Source organism: Centroberyx affinis, unplaced genomic scaffold (assembly GCF_046629955.1).
Source record: "Centroberyx affinis isolate AG114_WGS23_722 - 3 ecotype Tasmania unplaced genomic scaffold, CSIRO-AGI_Caff_v1 ptg000514l_1, whole genome shotgun sequence".
In the NCBI taxonomy this organism is placed as follows: domain Eukaryota; kingdom Metazoa; phylum Chordata; class Actinopteri; order Beryciformes; family Berycidae; genus Centroberyx; species Centroberyx affinis.
In genome coordinates this window covers 204,628-218,107 of record NW_027279163.1, presented here as the reverse complement: position 1 = coordinate 218,107, position 13,480 = coordinate 204,628, and the positions used below count along the sequence as shown (strand labels likewise).

At 42.4% G+C, this 13,480-nt stretch overlaps 1 protein-coding gene across 5 annotated transcripts in view; it reads left to right on the top strand.

Moving 5' to 3' along the window:
- The first annotated feature begins 4,685 nt into the window (after positions 1-4,685).
- Positions 4,686-13,480, top strand: part of gria1a (glutamate receptor, ionotropic, AMPA 1a) — a 58,596-nt gene continuing 49,801 nt past the window's right edge. For all 5 annotated transcript variants that reach the window (XM_071517703.1, XM_071517702.1, XM_071517701.1 and 2 more), the window contains exons 1-2: positions 4,686-4,789; positions 4,976-5,110. In XM_071517703.1, coding sequence (XP_071373804.1) covers positions 4,702-4,789; positions 4,976-5,110 — 223 coding nt within the window. In that variant the 5' untranslated portion in view covers positions 4,686-4,701. The remainder of the gene's footprint in view (positions 4,790-4,975; positions 5,111-13,480) is intronic.

The following is a 13,480-nucleotide window of genomic DNA, read 5'->3' as shown; positions in this document are numbered from 1 at the left end:
GTTTGTTAGAAACGGAATAGGAAACAATAGCATGGCCAATTGGCCTATTCTCCTTTCTTTGATATTTCATTCTCAGTGGCAAATGGACTGGAAACTACCACAGGGGTTGGTGAAAGTTCTAATCTAAATTTTGGATGTACTCACATCTTCTTGAACAGTTTTACTTAGAGATGGAAACTAATCATTTCCAGCCTATCTGAATTCAAAATGCAGTTCTGATCTATTTCTATTTCTAACAGATCTATTTCCCCCATTTTCATAAGTAAAATAAGTAAATAATCTGAATGGAGGTGATACTTGTAAATTCACCCTTTCTTTTCCTTGAGTTATGTGCATTTCATAAAGTACCATCAAATATCAATATACCCGCCACAACATATATTGTGATATTACATTTTGGCCATATGGCCCAGCTCTAAATTATTTTCACTGTCAGTCCCTTCTGTGCTCCCTAGAGAGATATATATGGCAGGATGACTTTTATATGACATTTGATTTTTTTTTTTGTGCTAATCCACATCTACTTGTTGGCATGTTGGTTCCTGTGTCACTTCTGGAAAAACACACTTCATAGTATTGTATTTAGCAGTATAACATACAGCTTGACAGCACAAGTACTGTGGCTCAGTTACAGGAATAACATACTGGGGATCTTTTATTTTTTTCTTACTTAAGCTGGAGTGGAACCACCAGATTTTGACGGATTAGACTCATTATAATCTTGACATAGACTTCTATTAAAAACTCCCAGACAGACACTAACATTATGAACTGTGACACAGACATCTTTAGGAACAAAAAGCCAGTGTATTCTCTTCATTCCGTTATGCAGCCTCTGTCTGCTGGCTGAGATATATTAAAGTTAGAACAACAAGCTATTACCTCTGTGATTGTTGTTCCTCTACTTAGTGCCATAGAATATTTAGTCATCGTTACTAATGCTATTCTAAGATCTATTTGCATTAATCAGGATTTTAAAGAGATTGCATGGCACTCATTACACATGGGACACACACACGCAAACCCACACACTCACACACACACACACACACACACACACATCCAAACACTAAAATAAACACTATGAAACATGCAGGATAGATATGTATAAATCAAATGTGTTTTTGCCCACAGGGAATAAAATGCCACTTATCTAGAAAATGTAAGAAAAGACTGAAATATTGTATTAAAAGCCTGCTTAACCGTTCTGGTTGGAGCTAACCCCTCATCATTCTGAACAAAGGCGAGGCAAATTGACCATTCTGTCTGTATTTACAGAACATCCATCATTCATAAATTGGATAACCTTTTACTTCTCTCATTTTCTATGGCGAAAGTGTGTGGAGCACTGTGACCAGAAGTAGTCTGACATAGTTTTTTATCAGAAATGTTTCTGTTAAATTAGAAACACTGGAAATCTATTTCAGCATAAGCCTCTAATCTTCTAAATTTCATTTTCTTGGAGAAAATATGTTAATGCCCTCCTTCATGTTGTGGAAACAATAACTGGGGGAAAGTGATTTTACCATTAACTAGAGAAAGTACCCTGCCTTGGTCTGATAAACGAGCTCATCCCTAATCCTAATTGTGTCAAAGGCAGGATTTACCACTTCATTTTCCAAACAAGCACTGGGGCATCGCACCATAATGTGGTTTGCAATCAATCCCATGTGAATACCACAGGTGTTGGTTAATTTTGCACTGTGTACAAAAGCACGGGGGCATGCACCTTTTCCTCAGGAAATAATTGACTGTTGCTGTCTGTAAAGGCTTCGATAGTAGTTCATATCGTAACACCCCTTATCGGCTGCTTGCCAGTCCTGTGCTGCGTGTGGCAGGGAGAATACTTAGGTACTTAGTACTAAGTAAAAGTCCTCTATTCACAGTCACAATTCTAAAATGTTAAATTATTTGATAATAAATGTAAGCCAATTGAAAGGATAATTCTGACCACAGTGAATGTTACGCCCATTTTGCAGGGGGTCCTCTCTCCCTTCTAAACATTCCTGTGGATTTTTGCAAGCTATTATCAGAGAAACCGTTATCAAGTCACTTATTTACCAACTTCTAGACACCATTTGCTTTCATTCAGCTCCAAACAATATTAAATACAAATTTCTGAGATGGCAGACTAAGTGTAGTGATGTAACCCATGGAGGAGATATGTGGTCAGCCTCACCTAATAAAGCATTACCAAAAAAACACTATTTGGTGAATTAAGTAGTTCATGTCCAAATGCATTTGATTATTTTTGAATTAATGTGCTCATTGAGAAAGCCCTCACTGGATGAACGGGGCAAGAGTAGGCGTGTCTGTGACGTTTGCCGAAATGACACAAACAAAAAAATACTAATCCGAATGCTAATGTGATTAGCTCAGTCAGTTTTTTCCCAAAACTCTCACCCCAATCTGAAGTTGTACGTCCCGCCTCAGACTCTTCTCACCAATCGCTAACATCCTCTGTTGTATGGCCTGCAAGTTGATCCTATGAAATGGATTAGAATAAGGTGCTTAGTAAGCAAATTTTATGTGTAGATGCAGAAATCAGTTGGGCCAAGTGATAATAAAAAGCTTGTTTCTTATCTGCAACAAGACTCATTTCAAAATGTAGAAATGGGTCAAATGTAGGACATCTATGAATTCCCTCTAGCTACAGGTTACCAAAAAAATTGTAAGGGAGAGAGTGCACTCTAGAAAATGGATTTAACATTGAACATCAGCCTTAAAAGGTAAAAGTATATGTTCACTATAATGTCCTTTCATGGACATTTGTGAAAAGTAGGCCCAGCAGTTCATGGTTTTGTATGGCAAACCTTTTCCCTTTAAGTCCCTTTAGATGGAAATAATCAGTCAAGTTCCTCAAAACTGTGTTTCCATCCTAAAACAAAAACCATGTTATTTGGAATTTGGTTAATTTGTGAGTCATTCTGTCTAGTCTGTGACGTCATCAAGACCCTCTGGAGGTGTAAAAATGAAAACGAATTGGGGGACAATTTGTGGACATGATGTCAGTCTTCTGGGTGTTTTCATGGCATATGGATACATTTCCTGGTCAGGCCTGTTTGCATGAAATGTTTCCAATGAAGCTGCACATGAAAATGTCTTTTGATAAAGTCAGAAATCAGACTTGGCTCTTTAGTTTCTAGCAGTGGGAGATAGTTTGTTTGTGTTCAAAACATTGGATTGAACTGTCCAAGTTAATAGGAATAAAATGTGTGGATTCCTTTCTAGCTTGGATTGCAGTAACTTTGCGCCCCTGCGGTGCTTAATGGTAGGTGTACCATTTGTTTTGGCTTCATATTCTTATTACTTTGAATGTGAAATTACACAGTAAGGTTAAAGTGCAGATCGTAACATCAACTTGAATTTCCAGTCATAACCTTTGTTTCAGCGTTCCAAACTTTTTAGGACAGATTAAGATTATATTCACAGTGCAATGACATTTGCATGTCCAAAAGTCATAAACATAAAGATTCCCTTTCTAGCATTTTTCATTCAAATGTATCTATATGAGAATTCATCTGTACTTCCCTCTAAATTACTCTGAGGCAGCATACAGCATTTGGCTGGAGTAAATGATAACAAATAAACAAGGAGTTTTGAATTGTTGTGTTGCTGTCAGAAATTCAAGATGTGGAATGTAGACTACATCTTTTTTTTCCATTGAACTCTGTTACTGTCTATTAAAACAAATACAGTTAGGCTACTTTGGCTTGCTGAACCCTGTCTATCTGTATTACTACTACAATTACATCTACTTTGACTAGCTAAAGGGATGCCCTTGTGGAAGACCACAACATGCGAAACAGAGCTTGTTTTCTGTGTATGACAGTTTAGAATTATCACTAGAATTCTCTTGGCGATGTTTGAGAAACCAGAAAAAAAATGAAAAAGGAAAATAGGCTACACATAAAAAAAGTGTTGTGCGTGAGTATTAAGATGGATGTTTGTTGCAGTGCAGGAAAGTGAAGGGGTATCCATGAAATCCCTGTGCGTCTCCAAAACGACTTGTGGGTGCGCTCTGAGGTTTACAGCTGAACACTGCAAAAAAATATTCACCTCGCAAGTGATTTAGTCTAGTGTTGAGTCTGAAAACATTATTTTTCTTTACAAAAATGAAGTCACCTTCCAAAGGGGAGACACAATTTAACTTGTTTCCGATGCGAATCAACTTGTTTCGCGATTTTCTTCTGAATCAAGCGTCATTTTCTTGCTATCAGAAGAGCGATCTGCCTTATTTTGCCTTGTTTCAAGATATTCACACTTGTTTCTTGAAGATCCCCGAAACAACTGAAATTGCATTGTGAACAAGTGGAATCATCTCGCCCCATTAATAACAAATAATCCCTTGTTTGCAGTAAAAATGAGATTTTTAGACTGACAATGAGACCAAATCGCTTGTCGTGATGGACATTTTTTGCAGTGCGGCTCATGCTGAAGTCACTCTCTCCGTCTCATACAACAGCAGCCAAGGACAAGAGAGCATCAGCAGAGAGAGGGACAGAGGAGAGAGAAAGGTGCCAGTGCAGAGCTCCTCTCACCATTACGATTATTGTCTCGCCGTTGAATCTATGTCGATGTAAATGCTGCTGTAGCGGGAGGCGATAGGAGTGGAGGAGGAGCGGGGGATTTAACTTCGAACACGGACAGACCTATGCTTGGATTTCGGCTCTTTTTCCCTTCGCCAATGCAAAAGGAAATATGCAGCGAAGCTTCACCATCCTCTACACCAGTTTACTGGGGATGTGCTTGGGTTCAAGCTCAAGTTTCCCAAGTAACATCAATATAGGTGAGAATGGCGCACATGCGTAAAACCTTTTTTTTCCCCCCTTGCAGCACTAAATCCACCTAATTCAAGTTTACCAGGCGTCCCTTTCTTTGATTTGTTTGATAAAGTAATGCTCGGTAATTTTACTCGATTTTCCCTCGGCTCCAGTGTGTTCAGCATTAACACTTGATTCCTTGTACTTCACAGGAGGATTGTTCCCAACCGAATCGCACGAATATGAGGTTTTTCGGTTCGCCCTCTCGCACCACCAGGACATCCCCAAACTGGTGCCGCAGGTGGATATGGTTAAGATGGGGAATAGCTTCTCCATGACATATGCCTGTAAGTGTTATTTCACTCAGAACTGATTTTTTTCCCCAATCTGAAAGCATTTTGTGTATTATTTGTTTCCCTCCCCTCAATCTGTTGATTTTCTCCCTAAAGAGCGTTTGAGATTCCATGTGTACAAATACACGCGTAGCCCATGTAATCGCAGATATTATAGGCCTGCTGTAAAAAATCGCATGTGTTAGTAGGTTATCTTGCTATTAACTGTTGCGTGGGAGCGAGGAGGACTTATTCTCTGTGCCTTCATCTGCATCGCTTGAGTGATTTTGCGCTTTGGGTAAGCTATAGGGCAGAGAACTGATTTGACAAACCCATGCTCTGCAGCCATGGAAACCATACAGTCATATATCATCTCCTTTTTACAGCTATATGAATTTTAAAACGACTGCTGCTGGTCCCAGTGCGCATACCCTCCTTTTAACCAAGGTAGACAACAAAGAGCCTGAGCGCAGATCAAGGCTTTCAGACGACGTGAACAAAGAGGGAAAACATCTCTAAAAGCATTTCTAATTAGCCACGGATCACAATCCGATTATCCTTTTCTGGCATCACACTCTTTATTAAGATCTCCCCTCCCTAAACACACACACACACACACGCACACACACACACACGCACACTCTCGCACGCACGCACATACACTTTAAATATTTCAACTTCTAAGGCATTCCCTAGAATGCGTTTATAAAGAATCCGTATTCATGATTAGTCAACATATGCATTTATATATCACAAACACGTCTGAGAGGATCTTTCATTCGTTATTGTTTGAGGAATAATTGTGAACATTTTTGGTGAAGACACTCATAGCAGGGTGGTAAACAGATGCAGGATTTATGGTTAATTGGGAAGACTAAAAATCATTATATTGAGTCGCTGGTCGAAGCAGTAAAGACGCCTTTCCCCTGTGGATGACAGTGTGTGACATTAATGACATGCCAGACAAACCAGAAATGGGCTTCCTTTCTGAGCTTTAGAAGGTAAGATGCCAGTCTAATTTTTCTGTGTTAAACTCTGCACCTGTGCCTCCTTTCTGTTCTGACAAGATTAGTGTGCCCTTGGGCTTTTTTCAACTGTTTTTCTCATTCCATCCTCGCCTCCACTTAATTTGCGTTTGGCCTACTCACACTCAGTGGTGAAGTTGAACATATCCAGGAGATATCCTTCGACAACTAGGCCTTCCTGCCTCTTTGCCAGGTGTGTGACATTGTTCAGTAGCATACATTTGATTAGTTGTTTTCAGACATCGATTACCGTGTTGTTGTCCGAAATTTAAAAATGGTCTTTATTCGATTTCCACTTAATTGTCATGCACTTTCAGATAGCTCAGAGAATAAACAAAGAAGAGGAAAGAAGGATAAAGCTATTAAAAGAAAATACAAGAATAATGACATTCTCATTCAGAGGTCTAATATGGTTGCAGCAGTTCTTGGGGGATTCAGTTATGATCTTAGAATTGGAAGTAAAGCATTATGTGCAACAGCACAGGAGCAGATTATACAATCAATGTTTAGCTCAGTTAACAGGCTGCTGCTGAATGTTGAACACTTGCTAAAAAGAAATTGTCTAATTCACTCTAGTCTAACAGAGTTAAGTGCTGATATCTCTGTACCTTTGTATTATGTAGCATAATCGTATTACCTGTTAAGTCCATAAAACCACCTCCTTTTATCTCTCTTTAAATTATTTTCAGTTGCTCATCCTGTACAGAGTTGGCTGTATAGTGTGCGTATGTTTTTTCCCCAGAAAGATCCTAAAAAACAAAAACAAAACAGTGAGATCTATATAAACGAGAACAACCTCCAGCCACTGACAGCCAGCATCACTACCCCAAGCATCACCCAGCTACCCATTCCACCCCCTTCCCATTCAGGCCGGGGAGTCAGCTGGGCTGTGTAATGAAATGTAAACACTCCCAACGTGCCCTTATTAATGAGACGGTCCTATGCTCGGAAGTGAATGTGATGTGAATATGAGGGTCAGACTGCTGCTGAAGGTTTCCAGGGATCTAGCCAGTGGATCAAACATGGAGCCCATAGCAGCAGGAGGGACAGGGAGCTGCATTAATGTCTTAGTCACAGCATATACCCAGTGGAGAGACAGCAGCATAGGTTGTGTAAGAACGGCACAGCGATTTAGAAACATGATCTAACCATGGAACCAAATGGCCAACATGCAACCATATTGTATCTGCTGTTCAATTACCTTTGTTTCCTGTGTTTTTTTTGTTAATCTAATTTTCATAATCACAACCAAAACAGATAAACCGGTTGACAATATCGGCTAAGTCTGAAAGCAGATCTTTTGCAAAATAGATAAAATAACCACAAAGACTGATTGTGCTGATCTGCAAGTTATCCAGTAACATGAATAGAACTGCATCTGGTTATTTTCTCAGTCCTCTTTGTCCAAGACATTTCAGGACCAGGCTGGTGGTTTTACTACACCTTTACCTGACCCAGTCACTGCCACCACTACAGCATATCCATAGATTGTCCTTTGTGTGCTCCCTCCAAAACAGTCACCCCTCGCGATCCTCAACAAGATCCCATCAAATTTGACATCTTTGCTTCATCGTTGTCATGCATATCAGCGCAGTCCGTGGGTATGATGGTGGGCTGTTGGTACAAGCATGTCAGAAAGATTCACAGCAGAGGGGAGAAAGAAAAGATGAAAATGACACCTCTTCCTGCTGTGTGTCACTTGTTCTAAAATAGTATTTCCAAGCAGAGGGTATAGAGATATGCTTGTATGAAAAAAAAGGGCTCCAGGGCCTGTTTATAGTGACTCAGATGAGAAAGGCAGGCTATTCCTGGGCTTCTGTATAGTACGCCTGTGGTGTGTGGAGGTGTGTGTGTGTGTGTGTGTGCGTGTGTGTGTGTGTGTGTGTGTGTCAGCGTCTGGTTTGCCCGTTCTGGCATCTGTGTAGGATGTCTTGAGTGAGTGACAGTTCACCTCTGTAAGCGTGTGAGTGAGTGTGTGGTGGGAATGTGACCGAGGCTCTTGGGGTCCATGAGTGTGAAAAGCAGTGGGTGAATGGGCCCTTGTGCACGGGGATGAATGGAGCTCCGGATGAGGCCGATACTCATCAGCTGGCTCTTATGACCAGCCACTTCCTCCAGGGCCAACTCCTCCCACCACACACACACACACACACACACGCACACACTCACATGCTCACACACGCACTCTCTGGCACCTGCCTAAAGGAGGCAGGGAGGAGAACAGGGGTGGAAGGTTGGGGGGGGGGGGGGGGGGGGGGGGGGGGTGGACTAGGGCAAAGGTGAAAGAGAAACAAAGAGGAAGAGAGAGACAGAGAAAGAGGAGAGGGAAACAGTGTAGTGCAGTAATAACGATCGCAGTGGCGCAGGCATAACATGATACTACAAGGCAACTTGGAGACACGCTGGGTGTCAGAGCTAATTTGCCTTTCGCTTTCCCTCTTTCTTGCTCTCACACACACACACAAGTGAAGTAATAAACTGGTATTCTGTATCCTGTATTGGTCTTTTTTCAATTATTATATCAGGAACGTGGCTGTCTCTGTGTTTATATGCCTCTGTGTGCCTGTGTGCGCACACATGTTCAGTGGAAGAGCACGCTGAGCTCATTTTACATGTTTCCAGTGGGTAAAAATAACTGCAAGGGATGCTGTGTACATGGAGAATATTAGTCACTGTTCCCCTCAGTTAGATATCACATTACCATAATCTGCTATTGACTTGGTTTATAATAAGGACGTCACTGAATAGCTAGCTTCATGTCAAATCCCCTGCAGGCTCATGCCTATATTATCTACTTTTCTCTTTGATATCATACATGTGTGTGGTAAGATTTGGGCTAAGCTTCGGCTATTTTTGGCAATCTCGTCCACAGGAGAAGTGAAATTGTTCTTATAAAAAAGACTGTAGAATGTGGTACCCTAGCAACAAAATTATAGAATGTTTGAATTATATACTGCATGTTTTTATCGTTGAGCAACCAGCTTGCTTTTGATTTTGTGTCCAGCTCAACCATGCCAATAATAAAGGCTAATTAGGATCCATGAAGAGGACAATTTGTGTTGTCACTCCAGCGTAGGCAGCAGTATTTCCCCGGGTCTCTGAGGGTCCGTTAAAGAGGACTGGAAGAGGATCTCTCAGCCAGCCTTGATCAATGAACTGAGCACCGCACAGAGGCCCGTCCTGCCGATCAATACAGGATAGACGAGAGGAGGGGGGTGTTTCCCCCTGGGCAGGCCTAGAGGACAGATATGAATTACTAGCAGATGATGGGATGAATGTAGCTCTACTGTGTCACAGAAGGACTGCACAGGTAGGGGTCAAGTCCAAGGGTGGTGGGACAGTGATGGCAAATCAAGTCATGCATTGTTGGATGTATAATAGCATCAATGGCAGCGAGACTTGCTGTAGATAATTATATGCTTTTCATGGATTTGAATGGATTGTTATGTACTTGTCTTTGGTGAAGCAGTTATTGATAATATCGGCACGAGTGATATACATGTCAATGGATGTGTTCACTGCACGTCTTTTTTCATGTGTGGGCTTGTTCAAATGCAATGCCCACCTGGTTCAAGTCCTCTTACTCTGACTGTAGTAAATAGAGGGAATGTATGTGTATGTGAGCATGTGAGATTGAATTGTGAAATTCACGCACACACACACACACACAATAGCTAACAAGAGACAGAGCTTCAGCAGATGCATTTTATGTATTATTCAATGCAGCACATCCAAAGCTATCGCTCCATGGAGTTATGAGCATAAATATGTAATAATAACCCCATAGAAAAAAAGAGAGTGGAACTGGCGCTGTTAAGCAGTGTTGTGCTTAAAAATACTCAGCTCACTATTAGGGTTTGCCTGGGGAAACTGAAGAAAGAAATGTCTGTCTCTGGGATACTTTTATTTCTATGTTTCTTTATACACCCCGACTTCCTCCACCACTACCCCCTCCAGGGGAAAACAACACCCCAGAAAGGAGAGTCTCAGCTGGGATGTAAGTGTGAAGCGGGGAAGGGTGGGGGTGGAGGTTAAGCTGCAATTTCAGACCCGGTAGCTTGTGTCGATCAGGCTCTGGGGTGTTGTATTTTATTGTGTAGCTACTGTGTCAGTCATTGGGGTACAGCTGTGGCGACCGAGTTCCACAGTGCCTGTGTATTCAATGGGATTACCGAGTGTTCAATGTGATATCGGAAAAGGCCGACAAATAGCAGATCACTTGTCCCTCTGGACTGTTAGGGACATGACAGTTATTTGTCAAGGAGAAAACAAAGAGAATGGGAAAAAACTGACTGTGGCCCTCCTGGGCTGGAGTCTGGCAGGTGTTGGTTTGATGAATGTGGAGACTTGGATTTTTTGCTCAGGAGCGCTAGGGATAGAGAATGGCCCATAGCAATCAATGTAGATCATCCCAAACTGCTCCCCAAGCAGCATAGTGATAGAGTACGGAGCAGAAGGAGGATAGAGATTGTCTGTGTGTCTGTTGTGCGTGTTCGTGTTTCTGCATGTGTCTGTGTTTCTGTGCAAAGGAAACACAGAGAGAGAAAGTGCACATGGGGGAGGGTCAAGGTGGGAAGAAGGGACAGAGAGATGGTTATGAAAGAGAAAATAAGCTGCCTGTCATTTGATAGCTTCACCCTCTGATTTGACCATCATCTGAGGGTAACGTGAGGTGCATCAGAATTCTGTGGCGGTGAGGAGAAACCAGTCTTCCATACTATTCGCAAAACGCATACACCCACTTCATACACACACACACACACACACTTTATTGATGGCTGTGTCAACTGTTTCGCATTGTTTTCCTCATTGTCTTTCAAAGCCTGCTCTGAATCCTTCTCTGTATTCAGACAAGCTTACCAAGTATTTAAAAACAAATCTGTCGTCTCTGGAGGAAATAGCAGCTGGGACACGGAGGTCCGAGCTGAGAAGTGCGGGGCTGGCAGTTGTGACTCTTGTTAGAATACAATATGTTTAGGGACGAGGGCCAGGGTTTGTGCTGCGGGGTAGGGGGACGAGCGCGGGGATGATGGCAGCTGTCATGTTTTTGCAGCAGAGACAGACACACAGTCCCTCTTTGTCATGCATCTCCTGTGTACTTTAATGAGGAACAAAGCCTACAAGCCTCTTAAGCAGTGTAACATTGTGCGACACAGCCCCACTGCTCTTACACAGTGACAGCAAGACAGCTCTTGTCATCCACACAATCGCGCACATGTTTGCAACACTAAATGACTGCTCTGCCATGACACCAGAACTGCTACACTAGCTGAAGGTGGGAGCACAAAAACAAGACACAAAAACGCTAATATATTAGGAGCATTACCCATACTGCTCATGGCATTGCCGTGGTTTTGTTCTTGACTAGATGCTACTTATAACAAAATTAAAACTACATTTCTGGCTGTACTTAAAGCAATATTCCACTTAGTTTTAACACGGGGGTTATTCGAAACTTGACCGCCATGAAAACCAGAATATAAACTACTCACCAAGATCGGATGCAGCTGAACGAGTTTGTAGCACGTCCCATTCATTTGATTGAGACCACGAATATAGCATGAAAACTCACATATAACACATTGGTGAACATATTCAACAACAGATCCCGCTACTGTGATTTTCAATTGACTGTTGGTCCAACGTTTTAGAACATAATTTCACCAAATATAATTTTTATTGATAGAAGAAAACATAGCAGAGGGATGTGATTTAGGAGAGATAGTTCCTGTTTGGGAGACCTACTTTTATTTTTAAATACTAGTTTTAGTGTAAACCAAGAATGACTGCTTTATTGTCTTAAAAGCAGGATATGTTGTTGAATTTGTTCACAAGCATGTTCCCAACTGCATCCGATCTTGGTGAGTAGTTTATATTCTGGTTTTCATGGCGGTCAAGTGCCAAATAGCCCCCATGTTAAAACTAAGTGGAATATTGCTTTAAAGCCTCATAGAATCTGTTCAGGTCTACTGTGGACACTTGATTTCCCAGTGGCTGCACTGACATTCACATCTATTCAGATCCAGTGTAAATTTATAGAACATCTCCTAATGAATTAGCATGCACGTTTCCTTCCTCGTTTCCTCCTGCACCACTTCTTCTGTCAGAGAAATGAAATATATATTGTGAGCGGGACCGTCCCCCTACACCTGTCGACACCGATACGCAGATGGAGAGATAATTGCGAAGGGATGATTGTGAAGGCGCTAATTGGAGTTCCCGTACCCCCCGACAGGAGCTGGTCCGGGCCAGGTTCTGACCTGCTGCCCAGGTAAGCATTTATTCAGCGGGCCACAGGGCTCCACAACCAACCAGATTGGAAGTGTGGCGAGAAACAGCGAGGAAGAGAGGCAATGGCCTCGTGTGTGAGAGAGAGAGCGAGAGAGAGAGACATAGGAAGAGAGAGTTGTTATAGGAGCTGAGGGGAGTGCTCTCACACTCTCGATTACCCGGTTAATGAGGCGACGCCATGCCATTGTTTTATCACTAAGAGGAAACGGGAGAAATCTAGAGTTCACCGTGTGGTCCTTGTGTTTCCCACTGCTAGGCTGGCATGCTCTCTTTGTTCGCAGCAGTCTTCCTATCATGCGCTCTCTCCCTCTCAGAGGCTAATGCTTCTGCTGCTCTTCCTCTTCGGCGACGCGCTCTGCCTTCTTTCTGCCCTCACCCACATTTTGAACGACACGTATGCCTTTTAGCTCGTCCTTAATAACCTGCCGTTGCCCCTGTGTAGACTAATGTAATCTCTCATGAGTATCCACAGCTCCCTGACATTAATGTGAGAACAGTCTGCTGGTCAGCTATTCCCAAAAGAGTCCGGTGTCTCTGTGGTTCTCTTCCCGTCTCCCTTCTTTTCTTTCTGTTTTTCTGTTCTCTGTCTTTGCTCCTTCCTCTTTGCCTCACCTACTGTCTTTCTTTCCCCTCTCTCTGCTATTATCTCTCTTTCTTTTTGCCACACACAAAGGGAATAGTGACATAAACACTGTTTTATTGCTCTTTCACTGGCAGTAAATCTCCCTTGAGCATGAGGCGCTAAAGCTGTTTATGCCAGGGAACAGCGAGCGCACCTCTCCGGAGCGCAACTCTCCAAGGGGCATATGGGTGCTCCGGGGAGGCAGGGAGGCAGTGAGGCAAAGCCCAGCCCCCGTGGTGAGAAAACCTCCAGACTCACAAACCATTTTGCATTTCTTGAGTGTTTATAACAGATAATGCAAGGCTGAAATAATATCTTTTCAAAGATTTCAGTTAGTTTCCAGGAGCTCCCAGGGAAAATAGCTCACACTCACACCCTCCTACGCCATATCTTGAGATTTTCATGCAGATGCACAGCGGTGCTACGTTTCGGTCCCCTGGGTCCCTG